A 10,513-nucleotide genomic window follows, 5' to 3' on the forward strand; every position below is an offset into this window, starting at 1 on the left:
AAAAAAAAATGCTAGCAAACAAGGAGAAAGTATTATTGGCAGAAGAGTCATAAATAGTCTCTTCTGCTTTAAAAGGTACCTGCTAGCATTAAAAAAAAAGACGAAGTTCCATTTTAATTCAAAAACTTAGGGGACTATTACAGATGATAAATAAGAAATTATGAATTATATTGTTTAATTGCAATATTGTCTATTTTATTTTATACAGGATTCAATCGACTTGTTTCTTGGAAATTACACTGTTGAAGAAGCCTATTCTTCTAGTCCTTTACAAGTACAGAAAGATTGGAAATTCTTGGCAGTAAGTAAAAGTCACTGTGTTGTAGACCTAATTCTGTCTTTTGTCAGGTATCTTTTTGTTTTTGCCAAAACAATGTTTACTCAAAAAGAAAAAAAGCTTTCACTAAAATTTGCAGTAGCAATTTAATTAAATCACAGATAGGAAATTTAAAAATAAATGACAGGTACAAGAGACTGCTATTTGTTTGTCAATTGGGGGTGTCTTTTTACAGCTGACCATCATCTAAGGCCTGTGGATTTCTTCAGAATTTAGGGTTTAAAACCCACTTCTACTGTCTTGATGGTCTTTTTTTTTCATTCTTTCTTCAAGTAAGATATCCCCCTTTTACACCTCTATCATCACAGGAATGAAATGTTCATCAAGAAATGTTTGTTCTACCCTTTAAAGTACTTGAACTCCAGCCAACAGTTTTTATGGTTTTAGATAAATTAGGTTAAACTCCCTTTTTAACTGTTGTCAGTGTCACCACTGGGGGGGATGCAGCAGGGAGTAAAGGGAAATCTGTCACAATGTGAGAAAATCCCACCTTTGACAGCTGTCACTGGTCAAGTGCCCACTTTGAGAGATTTCTCCTGTTCCCCTTTGTTCTCAAGTAAAATTTACATTTTTGTCCCTGGCGCAGTGTATATAATATTCAGAATCAGAAGTGAGAGTGAAAAGCCAGCAATAAAAACATAGTAATGCAGGAGGTAAAGTTTTTTGCCCATGAGGGGTATCTCAAAAAAATCACATATATATAAAAAAAAGTTTGGAGTAACCCTGCTTCACAATATACTTTTTAAAGAGGATATGTAGGCTTGGGGATAACTCAAATTATTAAAGCAACAATTCAAAAAATATTGATAATCTATATTTAGAAATATATAGCTGTAGCCATGAAGCCATCCTAAAATGTAAAAACATTTAAAATGAACTGCAACAATCTTCCAAAAACTTCTTGTATTAACCAGAACAAGAGAATGTCCATGCATTATTGCATTTAATCAATATGAAAGTGCCTCTTGAAGGTGCATAGAGATTGCAGAGACTTTTTATATAGGTAAGACTTTCCAAAGGTCATAAAAGAGACCAACGTACTTCTGTCACGTTTGGTAAAAGATTTTAACTCTTATTTGTAAAGTAAATGAACCAATACATTTCAAATTCAACGAAGCACAGTGGTTTTTATGTAACACTTGTCCAAGTTAAAAACAGTAACCCCAAAGATGATGACTTCCTATGGATACTATAAAAAAAAAAAAAAAAACAGTCTTCACCCCTGTGATGCAGTGTCGGTGATCTAACCAGTTGACAAATGGTATTGAAGGGTGATGTCAAATAGAACACAAGTATATAGCACCAGTCAACCGCAGCAAATTATATAGTAAAAATCTGGCGCTGCAGTGCACTTTTTGCAAAAAGGTCAATATGGCAAATCAGTGGCAAAATATTTCACACCGTAGTGTAGTGTCAAGCATACCCACCTTTAGCAAACAGTTTAAAATAGTGATACTGTGTAGAACACCAACATTTGACTTTTAATTTGGCCAGATATATAGTAAGAAAGTCCAACAGTAATTGCTAAGTAAAACACCTGGGGACACACGGGTGATGTAATTGGTCATATTGACATCGTTGATCAAATGTAGACATTCTATATTTTGACAGTGATGTTACCTTGGTGACCCTACATCTTTGTTTACTTTAGTGGTGGGGTCCTGGAGGTGGCATTCGGCTGGAGGAAAGCGACAGTCAGATGACATCTGGGGGTCCCTGCCACTAAAGTAAACTAAGTTCCGGGGGTCACTCAGGTGACATCCTGTGGTGGCACATAGAGAAGAGGAGGAGCCAAGAGTGCCGGAAGGGAACCCCTGAAGAGGAGACGCTTTAAAGCCGTGACATTACTGTGCCTTAAAAAAAGTATTCATACCCCTTGAAATTTTCCACATTTACAACCATAAATACAACCATAAATTTAATTTTTGGGATTTTATGTGATAGACCAACACAAAGTAGCACATAGTTGTGAAGTGGGATGAAAATGATAAATGGTTTTCAAAAAATTTTACAAATAAATATGTGAAAAGTGTGGCGTGCATTTGTCTTCAGCCCCCTGAATCACTACTTTGTGAAACCACCTTTTGCTGCAATTACAGCTGCAGGTCATTTTGGGAATGTCTCTACCAGCTTTGCACATCTAGAGAGGGAAATTTTTGCCCATTCTTCTTTGCAAAATAGCTCATGCTCTGTCAGATTGGATGGAGAGCATCTGTGAACAGCAAATTTCAAGTCTTGCCACAGATTCTCAATTGGATTTAGGTCTGGACATTGACTGGGCCATTCTGACATATTATTATGCTTTCATCTAAACCATTCCATTGTAGCTTTGGCTGTATGTTTGGGGTCATTGTCCTGCTGGAAGGTGAACCTCCGCCCCAATCTCAAGTCTTTTCAAGACTCTAACAGGTTTTATTCTAAGATTGCCCTGCATTTAGCTCCATCCATCTTCCCAACTCTGACCAGCTTCCCTTTCCGTGCTGAAGAAAAGTATCTCCACCATGGTGTGTTTAGGCTGATGTGCAGTGTTAGTTTTCCACCACATATAGCTTTTTGCTTTTTAGGCCAAAAAGTTAAATTTTGGTCTCATCTAACCAGAGCACCTTCTTCCACATGTTTGCTGTGTCCCCCACATGGCTTCTCTCAAACTGCAAAGGCAACTTCTTATGGCTTTCTTTCAACAATGGCTTTCTTCTTGCCACTCTTCCATAAACGACAGATTTGTGGAGTGCACTACTAATAGTTTTCCAGTGAACAGATTCTCCCAACCTGAGCTGTGGAATTCTGAAGCTCTTCCAGAGTTACCATGGGCCTTTTGGCGGCTTCTCTGATTAATGCTCTCCTTGCCCGGCCTGTCAATTTAGGTGGACGGCCATGTCTTGGTAGGTTTGCAGTCATGCCAAACTCTTTCCATTTTCGGATGATGCATTGAACAGTGTTCCGTGAGATGTTCAAAGCTTTGGGTATTTTTTTTTATAACTGAACCCTGCTTTAACCATTTCAATACCGTGCAATTTTACACCTTCCTGCCCAGGCCATTTTTCAGGTTTCAGCGCTCTCACACTTTGAATGACAATTGCGCGGTCATACAACACTGTACCCAAACTAAAATTTTATCATTTTCTTCACACAACTAGAGCTTTCTTTTGGTGGTATTTAATCACTGCTGGGGTTTTTATTTTTTGCTAAATTAACAAAAAAAGACCAAAACTTTTGAAAAAAAAACACATTTTTCTTTGTTTCTGTTATAAAAGTTTACAAATAAATAATTGTTCTTCATAAATTTAGGCCGAGATGTATTCTGCTACATGTCTTTGGTGAAAATAACCCAAATTAGGATGTATTATTTAGTTTGTAGGAAAGTTATAGAGTTCACAAACTATGGTATAGATCTGAATATTGATCAATCCTGAAGTACTGACAGCCAATCTAATTTCTTGAGGTCCAAGAATGTCAGAATAGTACAGATATCCCCCAAATGACCCCTTTTTGCAGAGTAGACCGTCCTACGTACTTCATAAGAGGCATGGCGAGTTTTTTGAAGTTGTATTTTTTTTGTCATAATTTTTCGGAAAATGAAAAAATTAAAGAAATTATTTTCACTATTTTTTTTTTACATACTGTCACCAGTGCAGTACAGCGTCATCATATAACTGGCATGACGGTGAACAGGGACACTGACTGGTGACAGTATGAAAAAAATATATATATATATATATTTTTTTTTTTTTTTTATTATTATTTTAAATTTTTTATTACATTTTGTTTTGTTTTTTTTAAGATTTTGTTTTTCATATTTTACTATGACCAAAGTAGTACAATGTTACCATAGTAACATTGTACTACTTTGGGGAAGTGATCAGTATTTTTTTTAATTTTTTTTACACAATTTGCTTATAGCAAAGACTTACTATGCTATAAGCAAGCATTTACCTGAATGAAATTGATTCATTCAGCTTTTTTTTTTATTTTTTTTTTTTTTTTTTTGTGCTTAGCTGTGATTTGGTCACAGCTAATCACATGACATGTGCATGTGATTAGCTGTGACCATTCACAGCTAGGCACTAGTATACAATGGATGGCATGAATGAAGCCATCCATTGTATACAACTGTCATGTGACCTGCTGTGATTGGTCACAGCAGGTCACATGGTACCAGCAACGGGAGCCGGTACTCGGATCTGTCATCGGCCGTGTCCGAGGTACACGGCCGGTGACAGATCGCGCTGCTGCGCCGCTCTGCATTAGCGCAAACTGCGCATGTGCGGGAGCACGCCAAATGGCGTGCCCCCAGAATGCAGCAACACTTTTAAAGCCGCCAAACGGCCATTGGCCGGGCTGCTAATGGTTAAACGTCTCCACGACTTTATCCCTGACTTGTCTGGTGTGTTCCTTGGCCTTCATGATGCTGTTTGTTCGTTAATGTTCTCTAACAAACATCTGAGGGCTTCAAAGAACAGCTGTATTTATATTAAGATTAAATTACACACAGGTGGACACATATTTATTAATTAGGAGACTTCTGAAGGCAATTGGTTCCACTAGATTTTAGTTAGGGGTATCAGAATAAAGGGGGCTGAATACAAATGCACGCCACACTTTTCAGGTATTTATTTGTAGAAAATTTTGAAAACAATGTATCATTTTCCTTCCACTTCACAATTATGTACCATTTTGTGTTGGTCTATCACATAAATTCCCAATAAAATACGTTTACGCTTTTGGTTGTAACATGACAAAATGTGGAAAATTTCAAGGGGTATGAATACTTTTTCAAGGGAATGTAGAGGCATTTTTCTGCCATATTTTGGCAGAAAAAAATGCAGCATACATTTATACACCTGTGTGCATAAGGCCTTAATATGAAACTAGGAATCTGGTTGTTCTGCTAAGCAAGTTGATTTTCTTTGAATGTAGTTAAAGTATCCTGCAGCTTGATTACTGCTAGGACAGTAAATATGTATTTTGTTTTTCTTTCCTATTCAGTTGCCAATCATCATGGTGGTTGCTTTTTCAATGTGCATTATCTGCTTGCTCATGGCTGGTAAGGCAACACTATATTGCTGAATTGCTAAGATTCACATTTTGTTATACACCTAAAAACATACTGAAATAAATCTGCTTTTCTTTCAAGGTGACACATGGACAGAGACTTTGGCCTATGTACTTTTCTGGGCAGTTGCTAGTATTGGAACAGCCACCATTATCCTCTACAATGGCAAAGACTTTGTAGATGCTCCAAAATTGGTGCAAAAAGAAAAGATGGATTGAATCATTGATTGTCGGAAGGATATTGGCAGTGATTGTTGCACAAGCCATAATTGGAGTCTTTACTGATCTGCTTTCAAACATTGCTATTCTTACCTATCTTGAACTTCATTTTAAACCATCGGATTTAAAACATCAGACATTGCATTGATAAGCATATACTGATCTGCTTCTCACTGGCCAGGCTGTATATTTTCCATTGCTTTGCAACATATTGCAAAATCTGTAACCATTACAGAGTTAAGACATGGACTTCGAAATATGGTAGTTAGGTAGTAAAAAAAAAAAAATGATAATAATTTTGATCCACATGCCTTATGATTGTCACTAAATTGCAACTGTGTTTTAAAATAAATAGTTTAAGATGATTTGCATGAGCAATAAAACTGTTTAATTTTTATCTTTTTTAAAGTGTGTAGGGATATTTTATTTTTACTTCATTGCCACTCTGTAAAAATAGAGTGCATCATTTTCCCAGGTTTTTATTGCCGCCTATGTCCCCTGTTAAGCCACAGGGAAAGGGAAGAAGCGTAATCTGTGCAACGGAAATACATACACCAAAAATATATTTTGTTTTTGAAAAGTGGAAAAAGGTTAGATCTTCTTTTTTTATATTATTATACAGTATTTATAAAGCGCCAATAGTTCGCTCAGCGCTGTACATTACAAAGGGGGACAGAACATGTGACAGAACAATACCAATACAATGCAAAACATGAGGGGATTGAGGGCCCTGCTCTTTCGAGCTTACAATCTAGGAGGGAGGGGATGGTGGCACAGGAGGAGATAGCTGTGGGGGATGGAGTGGTAGGAAGAGTGGAGGAGGTCGGCAGGTTAGCTGGTGGTGGGGTAGGCTTCCCTGAAGAGATGGGTTTTCAGGGTGCGCCTAAAGAGGAGAGTAGGTGATAATCTGATGGGTTGGGGCAGGGAGTTCCAGAGGATGGGTGACACCCTGGAGAAGTCCTGGAGGCGGGCATGGGAGGAGGAGACCAGGGAACTAGAGAGAAGGAGGTCTTGTGAGGAGCGGAGTGTGCGTGCTGGGTGGTACTTGGATATTCATTCTGGTCTTTATTGTAGTTTTTGTCCCCACTATAGTGATGTGGTCATCTGAATATGATGTAAAGTATTATCAAATATACACTAGGTAATTTAGGACAAATAATACTGTATACACTTCAACAATATCAGCCCCTCAAGATAGTGTCTTTTTTTTTTTTTTTTTTTTTTTTTTTACTCTTGAACGTGGATTTACTCATTGACAAATGTCAGCATTGTCCTATTTTTTATCTGGGTCAGCAAAGCTTGCCCCTGTGTTTTAGAGGCTGCTTGTGGACATCCTGTGCTGCAGAGTCTAAAACGAACGACAAGAGAAAATTGTTTTTGTTTTGTTTTTTTGTACTAATCATAAAATCCCTTCCTGTTATGTTAATTGGGGGACCCGTTAGATTGGCCAGTTGCAATGGTTGCTCTTGTTTATTTTTTTTTTCTCCTATCCCCTCTACTGTTTGTTACAACTGAGCATGCTTGGTAGGAGTGGGGTTATAACCTATCTGGGCTGCCTAGTATCCTTCCTGTAGGTTGCAGTAAAAACAATGGTTTGAAATCTACAAGTGCTGTGTCTCTCAAAAACTGTTTAAGTGAGTAAGTTAGGACCTGTGTCGACTGCCTTTTGTTAACTGCAAACAGGTTTTCCATTTCCCTACAAGTCTATGGGAATACAAAACCTGCTTAAAGCATGCCAAATGTAGGTAAGAAGCAGGTGAACGGTTGGTCAGATGCACCTGTCAGTGAATTCTGAATAGCCTCAAAAGCATCTCAAACTGATGTCAAGCTTAACACCATCTTTAAAAGGTCAAGGCCTAAAGACACGGACACCTATAGTGTCTGTATGAACTAGACAAATTAGAGCATTGCTCTAATGCACTTTATATCTATAGTGATACTTAAAGCCTTGTACACATGTTCCTCAATTTGCATCAGAGCAGTGTGTACTGCAAGCTTTTGAAAAGTAATTGGCAACCTTTAACCAGCCTTTGTTGAAACCTTTGAAAAACGCTTTGTAGTCCTTTTAACCCTTTGAATGCCTAGGATGAGTTCTATAGCAACAATGAGCTTTTCTTTAGAACTTACCAGCAAGCTGTCGATTTTTACGTATAAAGCCACAGGATGGCTGTAAAGGCCAGCAGTGCTGCCCACCCGCCCCAGGCTCTCCTGCTCCTCTTAGCAACCTAGGACAACAAAAATGTGAACCTGGAAGTGCTCAGAGCATAGTGATACTGCATTCAAAGCTGTCCGTGTCATCCTGGGAAGATCTCGCCAGTAAAGCGATAGATTGAGGACTGTTTTTCTTGATCTGCTTAGGCACAAGAGGAGGCGCCTGGAGGGGGGGTAGAGACTCTGTATAGAGATAGAGTACCTAGCATAGTGCAGGTGTTATCACATAGGGGGCATGTAGCCCCCTTCAGTTTCAAAATAAAATTTGATTTTCTCTCTGATAGGATAAAGAAACTTTAAAAACTATCCTAATGCTGCATTTGCTTTATTTTCTGCATAATTTCCCAGTCACTATTCTCTTAAGTATACTCTGTGCCCTGAATATACTATTTAGTTCGATGCTCTAAGTGTGAAAACTCATCACATGACCACTGATCGCTGAGTCCTTACAGCTGCTCTGAGCAAAGAGCGGGACTGTCAGTCATCGCGCTCTCTCTCTGCTCTAACCCAGCCCACCCTCACTGGAGTGCTGAGCTGTGGAGGGGGAGAGAGCGGCTGGCTTAGGCCCTCAGCGGCTCGCTGAGAGGCTGAGCCAGGTGCCGCTCCAGACTCTGGGGTGGATCCCGACTTTGAAGTTGAGACCTTTCCCCAGCCTGAACTGGCTGAGTGATGTCAAAAATGTGTCACAGGAGTGCAGAATGAACTGCACTCCTGTGATCCACAGGAGACCTACAGCCAAAAGAGCTTTGGCTGTACTTCTCCTTTAAATATGCACTAGTTGCAACTCTATAAGGTGGGTAGCTCTCCCTAACCTATGACTCTACTATCTAGCTGCTCATTTGCTACTATTGGTACAGGGCCCAGGGGCAGCACAGATTTAAAAATGGTCACCTCTATCCCTTCTCATTGCTCCAACAACAATATAACTTGCTTGCCTCCTTCTTGCTTCCACACTTCTATCATTCCCAGCTGATACGTGTTGTTTGACATTTAACCCCAAAAGCACCAAGAGGTTTATATCCCACTGCTACTCCTTGCTACCGCTTGAATACTTGACAAATGATCCCTGCAGGGCTGCAGTACAACAGGAGTGGAAGAAGTGGGAAATGGTCTTGGAATCTGTCATTCAGCGCTCACTGTCTGTGTCTTGGCATCTAAATTAACTCTATATTGTGTTAAGGACCTCACAATACCTCTTTCAAGTTAGCTGACCCTGCGTGCAGGTGCGAAAGAGACCATAAGGACATCACTCATATACTGTGGTGATGTACAAAACTGCATAGATAATTGCAGCGTTGGAAGTCAGCTGAACCCCCTCAATGCAGAAATATGTGCAGCATATTAATAATTTCACGCTTTTCAGCATAAGTGATGTGGAACCTAATTTGAAAGTTTGGAGCAGGTAGCTTGATTCTCCAGGCATGTGCTTCCTGAATCTGGTCACAAACAGACTTCTATGGCTTAGGTCGCTGGCTTTCCATGTTGGCTTTCTGCAGTGTTGTATACTTTGTCCTGGATTGCTATACCAACACCCTGTGATGTTGCTCTGTACTCCTTAAGATTCAAGTGTCGTAGACTGTACATTCTATTTACATGTTGGATGGAATTTATATTTTTCAATAAAGAAACTTTTCTTTTTAAAGCCTAAAGGAAAAAAAACTATCATGAAATAAAAAAGCCAAAAAAAATGTGGGGCTCCCATGCACATACGTAAAATTCAGTGCACATAGGATGCACACATAGACATATTTTGTGCAACACACATTATTACACATCACACATTATCAATGGTTAAATGCATTCTTACATCAAGGTAAAAACTGAAAGCAGTGGGAGTATGATGATTGATATCTCAGCCCCATCCAGAGATCCTGTATCATTCATGGAAGTTGTAGTATGGTTTCTATGAATGGCAAATTGGCCAAAAAAGAGTGGATACAGTAAAGTTCTCTTGATGTATAGCTTCTATCAAGACTTTTTCTGTATTAACCCCTGATGCACTGGATGATTGTGGGGTAGGGGGTAGGAAAGATGAAGATTTATCCTAAAACCCAAAAAGTCAGCACAAGGGACACCTCATACTAACTGTAAATCAGGGCTTAAAATTTTGAGTCTAGACCTACTAGCCGGGCACAAACCTTACTCTCCACCAGTTTCCCCACCCAACCTTGCCCAGGTCCGCCTCCAACCCCACCCCCGGCCCATCCCCCAACCAATGCCCTCTTAAAGCTTATGAAATTACATTTTTCTTTAGAATAAAGAGTCCAAAATATAAAAAACAGCAATTATAACATATCTTTATTATGTCAATTTAAACATAACAGCAATAGCTTAATAGCAATAGGGTGCAATCAAAATATCAAGTTTTACATCTTTAAACCTGTAGTGAACATTTTGTTTTGTTTATCTCCTGCATCTTTAAAAAGAGATTTTAGTAACTAAAGTCTCTTTTAAAAGATGTAGGTTTAGTTTACAGAAGTATAGCATAAGAAAAAGTGTTTATTTTGATGCCAAAAAACATGGAATAATAGTTACTGTAAACATGTTGTATTTTTTATCTCCAGCAGAGACCTTAGAGAAGTGCGGCATTAAGAAAAAAAGAAAAAAGTGCCTCTTTGATGGCCAAAAAACAATGCATAAAATAAATAACAATAGTAAACATTTTCCATTTTTTATCTCCAGCATCTTATTAAA

At 38.7% G+C, this 10,513-nt stretch overlaps 1 protein-coding gene across 1 annotated transcript in view; it reads left to right on the forward strand.

Moving 5' to 3' along the window:
* SACM1L (SAC1 like phosphatidylinositide phosphatase) overlaps positions 1 to 6,010 on the forward strand; it is a 173,962-nt gene extending 167,952 nt beyond the window's left edge. The window contains exons 18-20 of the mRNA XM_089669479.1: positions 209 to 301; positions 5,324 to 5,381; positions 5,472 to 6,010. Coding sequence (XP_089525605.1) covers positions 209 to 301; positions 5,324 to 5,381; positions 5,472 to 5,608 — 288 coding nt within the window. The 3' untranslated portion in view covers positions 5,609 to 6,010. The remainder of the gene's footprint in view (positions 1 to 208; positions 302 to 5,323; positions 5,382 to 5,471) is intronic.
* The last annotated feature ends 4,503 nt before the right edge of the window (positions 6,011 to 10,513 follow it).

This window comes from Staurois parvus, unplaced genomic scaffold (genome assembly GCF_062004578.1).
Source record: "Staurois parvus isolate SC_StPar_1 unplaced genomic scaffold, SC_StPar_1.0 ptg000077l, whole genome shotgun sequence".
In the NCBI taxonomy this organism is placed as follows: Eukaryota; Metazoa; Chordata; class Amphibia; order Anura; family Ranidae; genus Staurois; species Staurois parvus.